Below are 20,102 nucleotides of genomic sequence, written 5' to 3'. Positions count from 1 at the left end.
CAACAATTGGGCCACAAGGGGGGGTGACTGCCCCCCCTGCACATCACTGAAACTGACCAATCCACAAGTTACCTGTCGGTCCTGTAGAGTCCCAGGTGTGAGACTGTCTCTGATTGGCTTGTATTTACAACATCAGAAGTCTGAAACATAAAGAGGGCTTTGAGCTGAGCTGGGCTCTCTTTCTGTTCTGTATGTGATGAGGAGAGACTGAGTTATATAACAGCCTCATCTTCTCGCTGCAGAAGCCTCGACTGAAGAATAAGAAGCGGCGCTCCGGGTGTGTTGTCGAGGTGTTTGAGGAAGCCGAGGGTCACGCCCCTCCTGTCACAGAAAATGTGGAGTTGAGCCGACATCTCTGTACGATCCTCAGAGGTGTCTGGATTTCAAAGATCTGCTTTGATTCAGTTTCAGGTAACTGTGTTGAAGTGGATTTTTCGCAGAGGTCTGCGTCTTCATTTCATCTTCAAAAGCTCAGACGATAATCCAATTAGGAGTCAAGAGGAGAAAAACTCAGCGGGCTGTAAACATGAAGTGTTAGCGTCGCTTTAGCAACAAGAACGATTACAGGCTTCACAACCTCAAAATATCAAACATGAGAATTCTTCCATCATGTATGTTATATTACTGCAGTAAAACAAAAACCATGACACAGACCAGAGGTTTGATTAGTTTAAAGTCAACAGCTGCTGAGCAAGATAATTCATAATGTGAGAGCAAATGTAAATCCAAATGTAAGGATTTATGATCTGTTGCCGTACAGCCGAGACTGCTGAGGAAGTCTTTAGTTCTGCAGGTAAAGTACTGGACCTGGTTAATTGTCACATCGTCTCATCGATGACAACGATTGACAGAATACACAAACAGCTGTTTATTCATAATCAAACAGATTTGGTAAGTGAATTTAAGTTGCTCCCTTGATAAGTAGTTGTATGTGCATTGTATACTAGTATCTCGGACTCTTATTGTGAAAGGTAAAAACAGAAGGAGTCTGTTGTTATCTGCAGTCGTGGCCATCGACAACGATGTTCTACGTCCCCAAAAGAAAACAGAATCTGATGAATCAGCCACAAAGTGCCTGATCGCTGGTCACTCCTACAACAGTCCGATTCTGGTTCCCGATCAGTTGATCGGTGCTTCTTTACTCACGTTATCACAAATGTTTCCAACAAGGTTCAAACCGGTGACATCTGTAACTTAACTCAAGGTAACAGTGTGTTTCAGTTGTCTGTCGCTGTAACTTTTTAAGGGAAACACCAGATGATACGTGAAGGAGCAAGAAAAGGAAGTTGTCACATGTATCTGAACATCAGCTCGTCTGAGCAGAACTCACTGTGGTCTGGAGGCTTCAGCCTGGTCCGTCTGCAGCTTCTCTCCTCCTTCCACCTCCATGGTGCAGTAAACGATCCGGTTCGGAGCCACAGACTTCAGACCCTGAACCTCCACGATCACAATCTGAAAACACCAACAGAGGGTTCAAACAGAATGATGTGTTCGGTCTGAACAGCAAAGGAAAAACCCCCAAAAACAATAAACTTCCAGTGTCTGTCTGACCAATCACACCTCCAGAGTGAACGACAGCACCACGTCAGACTTGGACAGGATGTCTCCCTCGTCTCCCATGTCCAGGAAGGAGTTGTTCATGGAGGAGCGTTTGAGCTTCTGTTTGAAGTCCGGACCTCCTTTGGAAACCGGCAGACTCTCCAGGTTCGCCATGAGCAGGTTGACCGACGAACGCAGCTCCTCCACAAAAAGAGGCTCCATCTCTGCAGAGACGAACTTCGGGTATCTCCTCTCCTGCAGGACGGACACACAGACACGCAGTTAAAACAACAGCATGTATTAATGTTCGAGCTTCACAGTGTAGAATGATGTATGTGCAGAGTTTTCACATTCATTGCTTAAAGCGTTCATGTTCTTGGAGCTCATTGAGAATCTAATTGAGATGCAAGCATGATGTGAAAGTGGGAATATAAACCCGGTTTCCAGCAAACAGTTCAGTTCAGTTTGAGTTTCGATTGTAAAAAGCTGTTGTTCTGTACCGTCCTGACAGGGGGAGCTAAACAAACGCAGCTTTCTTTAATCACCTCAATTTCACGAGTAAAGAGAGTAATTTCAGGATGTTTCTTTGGTGTTACGTCCAACACAGGGACGTCCCAGAAGGTGCCGATATTCCACGCAATCATCGGTAAAGAGGAAATAAAGAGAGCTGGAAAACAACGCAGGACGAAAAGCAAGAAGCTCTGAAGGAGTTATAGAAAAATGAAGGAGCACAGCAGCTGGAGATCAGGGCGACATGCCGGTATGTCCTCTGTCGGAGGTTGGTAAGTTTGGTCTGATTGTTTGTAGGTTAGAAGATCAATTCACAGGTTCCAGACTCTCCAACACTGACACACTGTGACAAACAGGATAACAGACATTTAGATGCTTTAAGCTGGATTTATTGGATTACACGGTAACCATCATTCTTTACTAAATGACAGAACAACCTTTAATTGAGGAAGATTAAAGTGTTCTGACAGGATTTTTGTCGGATTTGGAGATTAAACTTCGGATAACGACTGTGTGATTGTTGTCAGAGTAGAGAGCTGAATGCGGCTTTAAGGCTGCAGTAATTAATTGTTCTGTCTGCTCTCAACACTTCTGATATAAATCAGCTGCCTGCTTCCAACTTCAGCAACTCCTGAGAAAAATATCTGACTGTTTGGTTGTTGGATGTGAACTTTCTTCACCAGCTGGTCTTCATCCGGGTCTGTGTGCTGCCTGGTGCCGGACGGTCAGCGTGCACTGGGTTCATCAGAGCCTGTCTGATGAAAACAGCTGGTGCTGGAAACACTGAGATTAAACCAACTGAGCCAGAAGCTCTGCAGAGCTGCAGCGCTGGTGAGATTTCTCTGTGGAGTTCGTCATCAAGACGACGCCGTTCGGATTACACAAAAACACGATTCGCTTATTAATTACGACACGATGAGTTTGGGTTTCACGATGAGGAGGAATGTGTGTTTCTCACCCTGGAAATCTTCTCGGCCAGCTGTAACCTCCCGTCCAGCTCTCTGCGGATCTGAGCCGCCTGCTCGTCCACGTTGTCCAGCTGTGAGCGAGAGAGAGAGAGAAGACAAAAACATCGAGACTTTCATCAGTCGGCCCGTTACAGTGCTGCACAAACACAAAACCAATCAAAAGGTGAAGGAGCGACTCAGCAGGAGACGTCTGTTCTGAGGAATTGTATTGATGAACTAATCAGCAGCTGAGGTGGTAATAGCCGACAGTAATTACCTAATTAAGATTGAGGGTGAGAAGGAGTGCCAATTACAGGAAAGAAATATTCAGTCATGTTTGTTTACTTCTGGCTGGAGTGTGGAAGAGTTAAAGCGGCACGTTGTTCAGCTGCAGTTCCTCTGACGTCCACCAGATGCTGCTGCAACAAAACAACTCTCTGCATTGAAGTGAACGGGAAAACCCCAAATTCCACCTCACGGCCTCAAGAGTCAATTTGCTCAAACTTGACACCTCATTTCAAAACCAAAGCAGGATTCTGTGGTTCTTTCCCCCCAAAAAGTTAAATGAAAGCGTTTTTATGTAAAGTAATTGTACTTTCACTTTTAATTCTCAGACAGTAACACTGAATAATTTGCCGTGCCAGTGCAACTTCTACTTCTTCTCTCCAGGACGTTTAATGTTTAATCTTTTTCTTCCTCTTCTTCATTTCTCTGTTTTACTACAAAGGTGAAAATGTGCAAAAAGTTGGGAGCAATACGGAAGACTTATGACTCCGGGATGAAACCGGGAGAAGGTGATTTAAAGCAGAGAGTCTCCTGGAAAAATCAGGAGAGTTGGTAAGGATGGTAAGTCAACCTGTGTGACTAAGATATAGTCAGCAAAACATTTGAATGACATATGGTTTGTTATTGTTAGAACAAAACTGTGTTTAGATGGATTTAGTGCTCTCATGTGGAGAAAAAAGACATCGCTGATGAGATGCTCAGCTACACACCATGCAAACTGATCACATTCATCAGGTGACACACAGCTCACTCTTGAGTCTCAGCAGTGCAATCATGATCCCAAACACCTGTAAAACATACTGCTGCATCCCCTCTGACACTTAAATAAGTGCACAACATTAACTAACATGAAGGAGAACAGCTGGCGTCAGAAAATGTGTTGGTGTTAAGACTGGAAACTGTATAAAGACTTTAGAGAAATGCTTTGAGAGTCATCCAGCTGAGAACTGTTAGCTGCCAAAACTGAAATCTGTCGAGGCCTCAGCCCTTTGGCTCAGATCAGGATGTTCTGTAGTAACTCACAAACACAATGGGAAGTGATAAAGCCTCAGGGTGGTTTCATCCTTGTTTAACCAGCCTTGGTTAAATCCCCCTCACGATTATCGCCTTGAAGCAGCAGCATTACACTCATTGGACAGAGACCTTTTAATCCTGTCTGGCTCAAGGACACTTCAACTTGTGGACAGGAGAGGCCAAGGCTCAAACACGAAACCCAGACACTTACCACCCTCGCCTCAGCCACCCCGAGGACATCAGCATCACAGGAGACATCAACTATCAGTAACACAGCTGCAGAGGAGCTGAAGTGAGGAGAAGTCGGATAAAGAGTGAAATATCTGTTTAGGGAGGAGGTGGGGGATGGACGGTCGAAGTTAAACAAGCCCAGGACTTTCATTCCACTGTTTTATCTCCAGTGTGAAAGCAGAACCCTACCATCACGTACAGGAGGTGCTGTAAGAGATACAGATGGACTGCTGCAAACTAGCAAGAGGGTCCCTGGTTCAAATCCTCCGTGTACTACAAGACTACCAGTTTCACCGTGTTGAAACTGTCTTTCACCAAGGAGTCAAAGCAATGATTTGAACCCTAGCCAAGATGTTTTCCTCAACCTTACCAACGAGACTGCAACTGTACGACAAAAGTCCCGTAGGTCTGTCAACTGTGGGCGCCACGTGACATAAACCAACCTTCTAAACATTGATGGGGACGTCACTCTCTGATGGCAGCGGACCTCCAGCAGGACAATGCGACCTGACACACCACAAAAACCGACTGGGCCTCCAAATACCATAGAGCCAAATCCAATAGAGCATCTGTGGGACGTGCTGGAACAAGTCAGATCCACGGAGGCCCCCAGCCCTCAACATACAGGACCCAAAGGATCCACAACAAACATCCCGGAGCAAGACACCACAGGAAACCTACAGATCTACGTCGTTTTGGGAAATGCTGACAAATTATTCAGTCAAAATGCCCAGGTATCATGCAAATACATCACCTTCATCATATAAGCTGAATCCATCACCGTCGAGCAAAGACAACAAGAAGTTGATTCGTTTAGCAAGAACTGTTGATTGAACCACTCATATCCAGAGCCGGGTGAACAGGGGCAGAGCAGCAAAAGCTCCCGTTTGAAGAACTTTTAATTGCTGCGTGATGCGCAGAGCCCAAGGCTGTTCCTCAGACTACTTCAGATACATACAGAGAGTCACTGTATGTAGCAGAAGCAGTCAGAGGAACAGCCTTGGGTTCTACGCATCACGCAGCAATTAAGAGTCCTTCAAACGGGAGCTTTTTGATGTGTAGATATCTCTCAACTTGGCAGGTATTTTGAGAGCCAGCATGCAACCTGGATGAGCTGCAGAGGTTGAATGGTAAGTGCTAAACAGTCGTCCAGGTTTGAGATGATCAGAGACGAGTGCTCATGTACAGGAGTTCTCAAAGACGTGTCATTATCATGTTTTCTAAGCTTCATCTCGTCATCTCGTCTCTTATTACAACAAATAAAGCTTTCTGAATTGGTGGAGGAGAACTGGAGGCTTATAAACTGAGTTCACAGCTGTCGCTACAGTTTAACCTCCACCACAGGGAGGCTGTGCCGAGCCGCTCGAGAGCTCAACTCTGAGCAGGAAGGATCAGCCGACAAGGCGTCTGTTAAACTTGATGTCAGCGACGCTCAAAGAGAAGATGAAAGCGGAGTCAAAATTGAACGAGGTTTGCTTACTAGGCAGAAAACAGCGCCTGGTTTCACAAATCTGTGATGAGCAGAGGCGTCTAAAATGACAATCAGAGATAAAACGGCTCTGATTGAAACTGGCCCGAAGCCAAAGAGACGAGTGGAACCTTCAGAGGAGATAACAGAGAGGAAAGATAAGCTGTTTCATTTGAGCCTGTGCCAAAACGAGTCCCAGAGAATCAGTTAAAAATCAGCCGTCAGTGTCTCGCAAACTTCTTTTAGTTCGACAGAAGAGTTAGCCGGACCTGCAGCTCAAGAGAAGAAACGCTGAGGGGTGAAACTCAAAGAAAAACACATGATATAGTGTAAGACTCACATTTCAACCTTCTGCTCCTTCATACAAACGCGCTAATACCTGGAAGGACTGTTGAACATGTTCGTCAAGTCTGATCCTTCATCATGTTGGTAAACTTTGTCACGTTTCTGACTTCAGTCTTCCATGAAATATAATCTCCAGTTCTGATAAAGCTGATGCTATAGCAGCTATGCTAACCTCTTGAGGGGCTGCCATTGTTGTTGTTTTTTCTTTTAAATGAACAGTCGCTTCTCATGCTGGTCTTGACATCTAAACCACAGCTCTTCCTCACAGTACGCTGATTGGTTGAACCCCCGCCTCACACTGTGGTGGTTTTTAGCCCCTCTGCCCTCAAAACTGAGTAAAACTAAAGCATGCTGTGTGTTTCCGGAGCTTTCCTCCGTGTCTTTTTATATCAGCGTCTGACAGTTGGATTTCTGGGTGTTCCCCCTCTGACATGATGACACGCTGCAGAGATTTGAACGGCATCACGCGGCTGCTTGTTGTCATAGAAATGCTCCGCGGGGCAGAATCGGAGAGGCTGCCAACAAAGACGACCATAACAGAAGTCACGGGGACGAAGCCAGCCTGAACTCCGGCTTTCTGTGCCAGTGTTTGTGTCTGCAGCTCAGTCGCTGGGATATAATGTTAGCAGTGTCTGCAAACCACAGATACAGATACCGCTCACATCGGGAGGAGGAGGAGATGGTGGTCGACTTATTACAAGCCAAGAAGGCTGCTACAGTTTGAGCACACCAGAGGATATTTTCAGGGACATTTAAAGCCATTTCTCTGTTGACCGAAAAGTCCATCCATGATCGTGGTGACCAAAACGAGTACTTTAACCCAAACCATGATGTTTTTCTAACCCTAACCAAATAGTTTTTCTGCCTAAACCCAACCAAAGCATAAGCAAAGCGTTGTGACAAGAGACAAGTAGGAAATTCAACCTAAACAATTGTTAAGTTGCAACATAATGAAACTCAGAGTTTTAAATTATCTGTGCTTTTGCATCTTCTTAGTCACAAAAGCCCAAACACGGCGTAAGAAACTTAAAAAAGTTGGGATTTCATCTTCAGAGGCTAGCACCTGAGAGTTGCTATGAATATAGTTTGATTATTTAATAAAATAATATTGCCAGCATCATGTCCTCAAACACTTCCTGTCAGGCCTCATGTCTGCCTTCACTAATTGTGAGGAGATGGAGATTTGTTCACGGATGATGATTCTTTCTATTTTCTTTCTGCTGACACTTCAGAAACGTGGTCGTGTGCATCCGCCTGCAGACTGCTGAGGCTCCGACACCCAGACATGTAAAATAACAGACATGTTTAGTCATTCTGCAGTCGTTACTGACGAGGTCTGCTGATCACTGAGTCCTAATTAACTCAACACTGCGAGGAAGAAAGAGGAATTAATTATCAAAGTGATGGAGGTCAAACCGGCGTGCAAACGTCAAAAGTTCTGCCTGATGGAAACACTTTTAAATGACGTGTTTTTATTGTTTATTCACGACTGTGTGTTTATCTCAGTGTTCTAGAGTACTGGAGAAGATCAAGACGTATTTTACTTTAATAATAATTCAAATAATAATTGTGTATGAATAAATATTGAGCTTTAAAAGATCCTTCCAGACTTTCTTTCCTGCGTTACGTGATGATGCTTTAGATTTAAACCTCCCTCTCTTAATCGTGTCACTACCTGTTGTTTCTGTTCTTGTATTTGCTAATTTCCTTTGTCTCATTTTGCTTTGTTTTGAGGATTTATCTTTCTTTTGTTCTTTCTAAACTTAATATAAATGATAAAAGTGTGACCCGGGAGCGTTTTGTCTGATCTGATGTGTCTGTGGAGCGTCAGACGGCTGTGTGATTAACTTTCTGTGGTCAGAAAAACAACTACTGTTACTTTGCATTCCTGACTGTGTCTCTGGTTAATTACACTCAAATCTAATTAACAGCACTGAGATAATAGAGCTCACAGCCTCTTCACCGCTAATCAAACTCTCTGTTCAACACGTTTCAGTGGCCTCGCTGCACAAATAGGGTTATCAACCTGATTAAGAAATATCAGCAGCGACGGCCAGTAAGACAAATAAAACATCCTGCATGTAGAGAAATTAAATCATTACAAAAACGTCACTGCAGACTGCACAAGACAAAACTGTAACATTGGTGTCTGATTAAAAAGTAAAGAAAACAGAACCTCTTCTGCTCGACCTTCAATCCTCAAAAGTGAGTATTTGTTGCAGGCGACTGAATTCTCACACAATCGAGTTCTTAACAAGAGTTTCTATTTTAAGAGAAGGATTTCACGAACCTGAGATTCATCAGAGCTGCTGTTGATTAAATTGCCTTTCGTGTGTGAGGACAATCGAGACAATTACAGACACACCTACAGCTGGTTGCATGTACTAAAACACACACACACACACACACACACACACACACACACTCACACACACACACACACACACACACACACACAGAGCAGTGTACACTCTGGCTTTGTTACTATGACTTCTGTTACGGCCGTCTTTGTTGGCAGCCTTTCTGATTCTGCCTCACAGAGCATTTCTATGACAACCAGCTGCAGTCACATGATGCTGTTCCAGTCTCTCACAACACGTCGACACGTCACACAGGTGACATCCACACATCATCATACTGCAAACATACTCACATCATGCTTTAATTTAATCAACAGAGTGATTGTGGAAAGGTTTTTATGACCTCAGGAGCCTCAAACAGCTGGAAGTCTCTCCCTCGTCCAGCTGCAGTCAGCAGTTTGACGTGGCCCAATTGTTGAAAAACGCATGCTAAAGTGCCCTCTTGGGAGCCAAAACGCACGCTAAAGTGCCCTCTTGGGAGCCAAAACGCACGCTAAAGTGCCCTCTTGGGAGCCAAAACGCACGCTAAAGTGCCCTCTTGGGAGCCAAAACGCGCGCTAAAGTGCCCTCCTGGGAGCCAAAACACACGCTTAAGTGCCCTCCTGGGAGCCAAAACATACGCTTAAGTGCCCTCTTGGGAGCCAAAACACGTGCTAAAGTGCCCTCATTGGAGCCAAAACGTGTGCTTAAGTGCCCTCATTGGAGCCAAAACGCATCCTTAAGTGCCCTCATTGGAGCCAAAACGTGTGCTTAAGTGCCCTCATTGGAGCCAAAACGCATCCTTAAGTGCCCTCATTGGAGCCAAAACGCATGCTTAAGTGCCCTCTTGGGAGCCAAAACGTGTGCTAAAGTGCCCTCTTGGGAGCCAAAATGTGCCACAAAGTGCTCTCTTGGGAGCCAAAAAGTGCCCTTCTTTTCGCCCTTCTTTTCGCCCCTGCCCTTAAAAAAGTCTGTGCACGCCACTGAATGTCAACCCTGGTTGAACCGGCGGTTTGTAGAACCATCAACTGCTAACATTGAATGAGGCGACGGGGCTGTTTAGGGACCGTGCTGCTGGCTGAGCACGCAAAAGTTTGAGAAAAGTCTGTCAAGCAAACTGTAACTAGACGATGAACCGACTCAGGCTGTCCACAGCCGATCGAGGGACGAGGGATCAGATAAACCAGCCCTGTGTTGGTATCCAAAAACTAAACCAAGATTCCTACTTCCTGCAGAGAAACATCATTACTGTTTTCATACCACCATCATGACTCTGCAGAGCTCTGCGCTGTAGTCAGACGTCACAGTCAGGCTGGATATAACTCAAGTCTTTTAATTATGTTGTGCATTCACACCTATGTATGAAGTGGGAATTAAAACTGGCAGCATGCAAACTGAAACCACTGGATTCACTGAGTGTGGTGTTGAGGGGAGACAAAATAAATATATTAGTTACAGCACTTTACTGTGAAACTTTCTCAGAAAACACCTTCCACTGATACACACCTTCTATGTGACAACAGCATGGGGTGTTAGCTTTTCTGACAACTGACTGAAAGCTGGTGAAAAGCCTGCTGGGAAGTTTATCTGATGGTTACAGTCCCTCATTAAGGGAACCTGACAGAACAGGAACATTATCCTGTCAAGCTCTCACCTGGTCAGCAGCCCGACACTCCTGAGTTTGAGTTTGTAGTTCCACTTTAAAGTGAAACTCACGCCAAAATGCAACCTCGGCTCTTTTTGTGAATGTACGCAATTCAAACTTTTGTTTAAAAGCATATTTATGAGATAGAGCCACTTTCTGGGAGTGCTATGGGCACTTTTACGTTAGCATCAAAATCTCTATTTTTAAAACAGTAAGAAGGCTCGACACAACATGAAACTTTGCTGGTAGTATCACCAGGGTCTCTACACATGAACACGAGCATTGAGAACATTGTTTGTGTACACAGAGTTTACTAAAAAGAAGGTTTCTGAACAACGAGCGATTACTGATTTTAACACAGAATTTGCCCCAAGCACTCCCATTGGAAATGATTTTACCTGAAAATGAAATACAGTCTTAAAAGTGCCTCTTTCGTCGTAACCTTGCTTTTAAAACAAAAGTTTGACTCAGGCACATTCACAAAAAAAGCCTGGGTTGCATTTTGGTGAGAGTTTCACTTTAAACGCCCCTCCAGTGCAGGAGTATAAAGACTGAGAGAAGTCAGGAGGCGGCTGGGGTTATTTACTGAACTGTTCCCCCAATAAAACGGGTTCATATCCTGTTTGTGACGAGTCGAGAGTGATTTGTTTGTTCGTGGTTGTTTTAATCCAAAGTTTGATCTGTTTCAGCTGAATGTGCCTAAACATCACCAAACTGCTTTTACACCAGTCCAGGAGTCATAGTGTAAGAACCGTCTGTCTGCAAACTTTATTTTGAATGTTTGACCAAACGTAGCATATCATCTATTGTTGCAAACTAAGAGTAGATAGATTTTTAGCTCAGTTTGTAAGGTAGAGGAATCAAACACACACACACACACACACACACACACACACACACACACAGCCTCACTGCTGTTTATCCTCTGAGACCTGCTGATCTGAACACCTGGACTCTCCCCGTCCCTCCACAGCTGGAGTTCCTCCTCTCTTCTATTTTTATCTCCCTCCATCTTTTTCCATCCCTGATGGAGAAGGAGAAGTGTTCCCCTCCTCCCTCGGCCTCACTCACGTCTCTGCAGTCCACAATCTCATGAAGTCACGATCCTGAACAGCAGACCAGTAAGTTGATCAAACACACTGCTGTCATGAACACAGTAAACACCTGTACTCAAAATCACTTCTTTAAAAATGATCAGTCACTGAAAATATTTTCACAGTCATGTTTGTGTCGCTCTGTCTGCGTGCTGTCCTGTCTAACATGTTGTCCGCTGAGTCCTCATGATGACAGGAGCTGGAATCAGTAATTAGATCAGTAAACAACACTTTCAGTAAAGGGTCCACAGAGCCTCGACAGAAAGACTCAAATTAAATTAAGATTACAAATATTTGTTATAGCAAAGCGTGGTTGAAATGCAGCTGGTTGGTGGTAGAAAGCAGACTTGCAGTCCGACAGTGGAAGCGAGCGGCTCCAGAGGGAACCAACCTGCTGAACAGTCAGAGAAGGTTCAATCTGACAGATTTGAGCCTGACAGGCTGAAGGATTCCCTCGGTGTCGACGCTGCAGTCAGCAGAAGCCGTCCTCTCGGACAAAAACCGCTCAAGTGTTTCAGAGCTGATCTCTACATCTTAAAGAAATACATTTCTGTACACCGACTCCTGAGAGAAATATCTTTCACCCCAGTGAGCACAAAGCTGGATTTCAAAGTTGATTTCTAGTAGAAACCTGGATGAGAATCTCCTCTCACTGCCGTCCAACATTAACGTGTCATAAAACAACAATCGGTGTAACTATTATGATATTTTGTTCATTTCTAAGTTGAAAGAGAGACGATAATGATTAATGTGAAGGTTTCTCTCTGAAGTCATATTGTAGTGATGAGCTGAAACATGGTCTCTATGACAAAGACGTCAGTTCAACACATTTAACAGTTAATATAAAATGTCTTAAATATAGAACTATATCGTCTGCGTACTGCTAACAAAAAGCTTCCAGGTCGTCTAAATGGGAGAAAACACTGATACAAGATCCACAAAGAAACGGAAAGGAGAATATCTTGAACGTAACTAATGAAAAAATATGATTTGAACTTTGTGGAAACGCTGATACACTGAATGTAACAGCAGCAAACTCCTTTCAGGGACAAGCCAGAGTTCACTGAGTCTATCAGAGCTCGTTAGATGAAAACACGTCTCTGCTGCTGCTGGAAAGTGTGACGACAGTTTGTTGAAGGCAGAACATGACACTGGGATTTTGGCGAAAACCTGAAAACGCAGGTGAGCGTTTAAAAAAATCTAATTTCTCATTTGTGCGCTCTCTTCTCCTCCTCACGGCCTCTCCTCTTCATCGTCTTTCTATTCAGGCGACTAATGAAGCAGGACAATAATAGAATCTGTCCTGGCAACAGACTCACTCTGGTTGTTATACAGGCGAGAATGATGTCTCAATGGGCCGTGAAGTCATCTGTAAATGGAAGCTATTTATGTTCGGCGCTGGTTACAGAGAAGGAAATAATCAGCAGAGGAGAATCGCTGAGGATTACTGACGCACTGTTTCCTCTGCAGGGTGGTTTTCAGAGACTGTGGACCGGCCTTTAAAGTCTCTTCACCCAGATGAACAAACAGAACAGATTTCCTCTCGTTCCTCCAGCGCTGTCTAACCGAGCAGACGGCTTTGGTGTGATTTGCACAAGTTTTGAGCTGTGAGGAACGAGCCTGCCAGTCGAATCTCCGACACAACTCTTCTTCTCTTTGACGTTTTCCGCCCTGAAACCTGTAACTCAGTAAAGACCACCATTCCGTTCAGGCCTCACAGCGGAGGAATCAACTGCCCACTGACGATGGGAGAACAGACCACTACGTTTCCTGAAATAACATAATAAAATACAGTAGCTGCTAATGTTTGTCATCCTGTGAACTTTTTATAAAACCAACACTGATTACACACAGAGATGCATCGATCTTGGCTGATTCCAATTTCAAGTCCACAAGCTACCAAACACACATGAATTACACAAAGCTGGCCTGAAAACTAAATCATAATGTTTTCAGCATTTATTGCGACACACAGTAGGTTTTGATATTTTCAAATCATCTCTTAAGTACTTCATAAATGCTAAATATCACAATGTTTTTGACCAAATATCTCAATATCAGTATTTCAGCGATATTGTCGGGATGACTTCCGGTACGTCGACCATCATCAGTTCTGTGGATATACGTGGTTAAACGCTATTACGAGAACAATGAGAACTGTTTGATAAGAAACACTTAGGCCATACGACAATCTCAATTCACGGTCTGCATCCTTCAGAGGAGCATCTGACGACCAATTATGAAGGATCGTAGCGGAGGATGCACCGCTACTATCCTTCATGGCCTCACATATCCCAAGATTGTTTGCACACCCGAAAAAGAAGAAAGAACAGAGAGAAAATGGCGAGATCACGTGCCGTAGATCGGCACTTCCGCGGGCCTGGGCGAGACATAAGGGTATAACATTGGGTGAAGCAACCATGAAATGCTCCAAAGGCTAAACCGTCACATTTTAACAATGGCTGACGTGGTTAACAAGGTCTCTCTGAAGGACTCACCTTCAAAGACCACAAAGGCCGAGTCCTTCAGAGGATGCACACCCTGAATTGAAACACAGCGACTGTCTCCATCTTGTCATTTGTCTACAGCAAACACACAGAGGAGAGGAAGGAGGGAAAAGCATTACAAGACACTGAACGCCTGTAAAACGACGAGTGAATGATAATCCTCTCTGCTGCAGTCTGTGAACTTTAACTTTGACCTTTAAAGTTTGCAGAGGGGAGATGAGTTACATCCCTGCAGGTCAGGAGACCGACTCTGAGGGACTCCACGAGACCAGAACCAGTCGGACCCCGAAGACTGAAAACAACGTGAAAGAAAAGAGGAAATGTTGTTCCAAATAGTCGCTCATCAACTTTGTGATGGCTGTTATTTGGGAGAGCCGATGGGGTTTAATGATGATGATGTCAGCTGGAGGTATAAAGCATCTTTTTCTGTCACGCTGAATGGATCTGAGGTTTGAAAGCAGGCTGCATTAATTCAAAAGGTTTGGATGAAGACGTATTACAGCTCCAGTCCCACAGAGCTGATGTTTAAAGAGAAAGATTTGCCTTGAAAACACATTTTCGCCCCATGAATCGGCTTTAAATGTGTTTTGCTACTGAAGAAGTTCAGCTGGGTTTTGCAATTAACGTCTGCAAAGCTGTCGGGGCAGATATTCAAAAAAATGAAGAGTTGAATTGTGGGCAGATTCACGATGCTCTCAGTCCTTGTAAAACAAATCAATTATGGATTTGAATTCTTCTTTCAGTGGCACTCGCAACTGCTGCACACAGTGGAAACCATCGATCTCCATAAATAAACCACTGCACTATCTGTGTGGTTGCAACAGGAGCTTTCCAGGAAGAGTTTGTCTCCAAACTGCAGAGGAAGGAGGAAGCAGAGGGAGTCAAACTCGGATTTTACTGTTTTCATTATAAACAAAAGACGGTGGAGAAGATCTGCAGTAATAACAAGAAGACTCATGTTCAGGATATGTTCAGTTCCGTGATGCCACTTCCTGTTTAACTCCAGTCCCGTCCTCATGCGACAGTCTTCATCGTGACTGCTGAAGCACTTGGTGGTGATGGTGCTCGCTGTGCAGATTCAGTGACCGTCTAATTACAAGTGCCAAGATACGGTAAGAGACCATCACGATGCTCTGCAGAGTCCGCTGCTAACGAGGGCCCTTGCCCTTAGACCGTCAAAACTCACTGAACTTGTAAAGTTAAATTGACTTTTGATCAGAGCTGGAAAAATGCAAAAAAAAGTAAAAGAAAAAGTCTAATGAGGAGACAGTGATGGCCTGAGGGGACACAGAGGTGAGGAGACCAGAGGGCAGGGCTGGTTTACTGCACTGATAACAAAATAAGAAAAGGGAAGCAACAAAAAAACAGCATTACAACGATATGTGTGATAATATATGTGTGTTTTTAAAGCTAAATTATCCCAAGGTTTGGAGACGTAACACACTCCGGAGCCAGCTACATTAATAGACGACACGCAGGCAGCAGGAAAATATTCGTGTCCAAAAACCAGCGCTGCAAAAACAAATAGACCACAACCCCATTCAATTTTGATGTGTGTGTGTGTGCGTGTTTGTGTTTGTGTAGGACTTGTCCAATCCACTTGGTAAATAGTCTGTTTTGTCCTCTCCACGACCCCCCAAAGAGTTCAGTTCTAATCCAGTTCACAACCACAAAAAAAAGGAAAGCAACTCGAGTCCACAGAAACAGATTTGTTAAGACGGGCAGTCCCTTGGTGAAACTCTGACTGGGAAAAACAAACATCCAGTGTCGGCACGCTCACATTTCACTCTTTGGCATAAGTCGAGTTGTTTCAGCCCTCTCCACACCAGTTCTCTGGGAGCTGAATAAACTGCATTACATTCTCGCCATACCTGCAATCTTTATTTGTATAGCGCCAATTCACAACAAAACAAATCTCATGACACTTTCCAAATCGAGCAGGTCTAAACTGAAGTCCTTGATTAATTCATTTACAGGGAGACAATTTTCCACCGTGAGTAAGAACCTGATGACTGTGGCGAGGAAAAAACTGCCAAACAGGAAGAAACCTTGAGTAGAACTGGACTGAATGTCAGGCGGACACCTGCATCGGCTGGTTGGGTTGAGCGAGACGGACGGAGGGATAATGAAGGCAGTTAAACTGATAGAATCACTAAACTGAAACAGTAAACATACCCATTATTTTAATAATTATAAACAACCCCAATAATCTTTTACTGCATTATGATCTCCAAAAACACATCGATGGAATTCAGAAAACATGGAAGAAAAAGCACAGCGTCGCATTAAAGGCCTCGATTCGTCAAATGAAATGAGCCACACGTGAAATAGAAATGAATGTTTCAAAGTTTCCCTACAGCAGCATCTAGTGGCCGTTAGAGGAACTACAGCTCAGGATGCCTCAGTTTGTGAAACGTGTCCATGTCTACCTGTTGACTTATTGCGGCTCACCTGACAGGCGTTGTACAGCAGCTGGTGCTCAAACTTGCGGACGCCGAGGATCTGCTGGAACATCTCGTACAGCTGCTCCTTGCTGAGGATGAGCTCCGACACGGCGCTCAGGTGCGCCCGCTGTGGCTGGCGCCGCATGTCCTCGTCTCCCCTGTAGATGGCGTCGTACTTGGCGATCCAGGAGCTCAGGACCGTTTCTTTGCTCAGGCCGTCGATCTCCGGGAGGCTTCGGACGCGCCGCTCGATGTTCTTCTTGAAGACCTCGCGGAAGTCGTTGGCCGAGCAGCCGCCGCTCTGAACCATCCGGGAGACACGCTCGCTCTTCAGGAAGCCCTGCCGAGGAGAAACGATACAGAACCATGAGCACCAACAGCCGGACAACAAACACAGAGTCCAACTGACATTAATCATTATACATCCATTAGTCTTTACTGTTTTAGTTTGCTTTTTGTGCATGTAGCACAGAGAACAACTGAACCTTTGTTATACAATCTTTTGTATCTCAGTAAATCTCCTTTTTAATCTATTTGTTTACTTTTCCTAAATCATATGCAGTTAAGGGAATATCGATCAAACTGGTGCCAATTTACTCATTTTAAGAAAGGCTTTTATCATTTTTTTGCAAATGAACTGAAAATATATATTGGCTCTATATCCCCTCAACGCCACACTCATGAAAAGTCAGGTGAAGTTTTGTAGTCCACAGAACATTTCTGGAGCTTCACAGCAAAACAGCATTACAGGGTTTAAATGACTGAAGTAGCTGAGAACTTTATTTACACTCATCGAAAACCGAAATCTGGACTGGAGCTGCTTAGCAAAAGCTGTCTAAAGTAGGAGACACTGTAAGGACACTCCCACACTCTGTAAGGACACTCCCACATTTTGTAAGGACACTCCCAGATTCTGTAGGGACACTCCCACACCCTGTAGGGACACTGCCACACTCTGTAAGGACACTGCCACACTCCCACACTCTGTAGGGACACTCCCACATTCTGTAGGGACACTCCCACATTCTGTAGGGACACTCCCACACTCTGTATGGACGATGCCACACCCTGTAAGGACACTCCCACACCCTGTAGGGACACTGCCACACTCTGTAAGGACACTCCCATACTCTGTAAGGACACTCCCACATTATGTAGGGACACTCCCACACCCTGTAAGGACACTCCCATACTCTGTAAGGACACTCCCACACTCTGTAAGGACACTCCAACACTCTGTAAGGACACTGCCACACTCTGTAAGGAGACTCCCACACTCTGTAAGGACACTGCCACACTCTGTAAGGACACTCCCATACTAAGGACAACCCCACACTATGTAAGGACACTCCCATACTAAGGACAATCCCACACTATGTAAGGACACTCCGATACTAAGGACAATCCCACACTATGTAAGGACACTCCCACACTCTGTAAGGACACTCCCACACATGTTTTAAAAGCCTGCAGCTCCCCTTCAGTTAGATAGAGCAACTTTTAGGTTCTCGTCAGAGCAACCAAAATGTAGCCTCCTCTTTCATTTTGATGAAAACAACCTAATGACGCAGTGCGAACCCAAACCAGTTGCTGGGATGGAAGGTTGACAACAAAATGCATCATCCTCCATCAATGAGCACAACACAAGCTGAGCACAAGATCTGGGTGGTGACTCAGAACCAGGGGAACATCACTCAGTCACACAACCTGATTACTGATGACTGAACGGAAACCAACTTTGTGAATAAGTCTTCAGAAGTTTGTTTGAACAATGTCCCAATAATTCTTTGAGACTTTTAGCGCTACAATGCTTTGTGAATTATTTACACACACACAAATCAAAAGCGTCTTAGAAATTAGATATTTTTAGAATTTGCGCCCGTTAGAGCTTCTTCTTTAGATGATTTATGAATACGTCCCTCAGCTGGGACTGAATGCAGCACAACCCAAACAAAAAGACGCCCTGGTTCCGACATATCAACTTCCATCTGGGTTAGTGCTTATTTTAACACGCTGACTTAATAAGTACGCTTACTTCCAATTCCTTTTATTGAGATGTAAACAGAATTTAAGTTCCTTTTTCTTCAGGAATGTAAAGGCTTGGATTGGCTCGTGCCATTTTTCCAAACTCTGTTCCAACATTTCAGACTGAAATGACCACAAAAATCTGGAGTGCCAACGGGACCGTCCCGTCCTCCTCCTCTGATGTTAAACACTGGTTCTTTCATATTTGTGGATTTTGACAGATTACTTTACCCAAAGCGACGCTCACTGAGTCTGACAGAAGAATAAATGGCTCAGACTGACTCAGCAGTGGCTCAGTGTGACATTCAGCAGTCTCTCAGCTGGCTGCTTCCCCTCTCCCCGTCAGTCGCTCCGAGAGTCCGAAGATCAGAACATCGGCGAGAAAATGATTCATCTAATGGAGGCCGCGAGCTCAGAGGGGCCGCAGCAACAGGCACCGGCATCAAACTGGATCAGAACATTTAACATATTCAGCTTTATTTCCTCGTCTGATGTGATTCCATCGCTCCAAATTCAACTAGATTTTGGCAGAGGAAGATTTCTAACTTTAAAATCTGCAAGACGTCCTGTCAGAGGTGATAAATCCGGCAGCAGATTCTCTCTGCACGTGTCCCATCTGATTTGAGTGAAGCTCATTAGGAACATGATGGTTTAATGCACCTGCTGTATGTCTGAAGGACTGAACTCCACTTTAACAGACACATGAAGCCTGACATGTTACTCACAAGGGCTTTTGTTGCTCTCTAATCTGATAAAACTGAATAATAACATCTGTCAACAAGACATATTCTGCATGTTGAACTCTCGCCAAAATGCAACCGAGGCATTTTCTGTGAATGTACCTGAGGCTAACCTTGATTTAAAAGCATAATTCCGATGAAAGCGCCGCTTTTAAGATTCACTAATTTTCAATGGAGTGCTACAGACACTTTTACGATAGCATCAAAATCTCTGTTTAAAACAGTAAGAAGTATCGACACAACATGAAACTTTGCTTGTAGTATCACCAGGGTCTCTACACATGAACACGAGCATTGAGAACATTGTTTGTGTACACAGAGTTTACTAAAAAGAAGGTTTTTGAACAACTCACGTTAGCAGTGTTTTCCGAGAAGTGTTGATCTCCGAATGTGACGTAACCTGGAGGACAGTTAAGGTGGAACTACTGTCTTCCAGCAACAACTATCCACGCAAGATCTCACGTGACTTTTCTGGCTTTTGATTTAGTATTGTTTCTTATATGAGGCTCCTTTTTCAACTTCAAGGTCAATATTGTTTTTCGCTAACGACAAAACAACAAATTATCCTGCATTTATATGGAACTAAGCTTTAGGAGCGTTCCACCTTAACTGTCCTCCAGGTTACGTCACATTCTGAGATCGACACTTCTCCACTGGCAGGACGGCGGCGAGCGGAACAAGCTACTGCTAACGTGAGTTGTTCAAAAACCTTCTTTTTAGTAAACTCTGTGTACACAAACAATGTTCTCAATGCTCGTGTTCATGTGTAGAGACCCTGGTGATACTACCAGCAAAGTTTCATGTTGTGTCGAGCCTTCTTAGTGTTTTAAACAGAGAGATTTTGATGCTATCGCTAAATTGCCTGTAGCACTCCCATTGAAAATGAGTTTGACCCAAAAACAAAAATACGGTCAAGTGGTGCTTTCATTGTAATTATGCTTTTAAACGAACATTTGACTTGTATACATT

General features: G+C 44.2%; 1 protein-coding gene across 12 annotated transcripts in view; it reads right to left on the bottom strand.

The window, feature by feature from the left end:
* cadps2 (Ca++-dependent secretion activator 2) overlaps nucleotides 1–20,102 on the bottom strand; it is a 182,570-nt gene that overhangs the window by 102,372 nt on the left and 60,096 nt on the right. For all 12 annotated transcript variants that reach the window (XM_030426028.1, XM_030426032.1, XM_030426030.1 and 9 more), the window contains exons 3-6: nucleotides 16,376–16,708; nucleotides 3,008–3,088; nucleotides 1,561–1,794; nucleotides 1,331–1,452 (exon numbers count right to left, since the gene is read on the bottom strand). In XM_030426028.1, coding sequence (XP_030281888.1) covers nucleotides 1,331–1,452; nucleotides 1,561–1,794; nucleotides 3,008–3,088; nucleotides 16,376–16,708 — 770 coding nt within the window. The remainder of the gene's footprint in view (nucleotides 1–1,330; nucleotides 1,453–1,560; nucleotides 1,795–3,007; nucleotides 3,089–16,375; nucleotides 16,709–20,102) is intronic.

This window comes from Sparus aurata, chromosome 8, assembly GCF_900880675.1.
Source record: "Sparus aurata chromosome 8, fSpaAur1.1, whole genome shotgun sequence".
Classification (NCBI taxonomy): Eukaryota; Metazoa; Chordata; class Actinopteri; order Spariformes; family Sparidae; genus Sparus; species Sparus aurata.
This window is presented reverse-complemented; position numbering and strand designations above follow the sequence as displayed.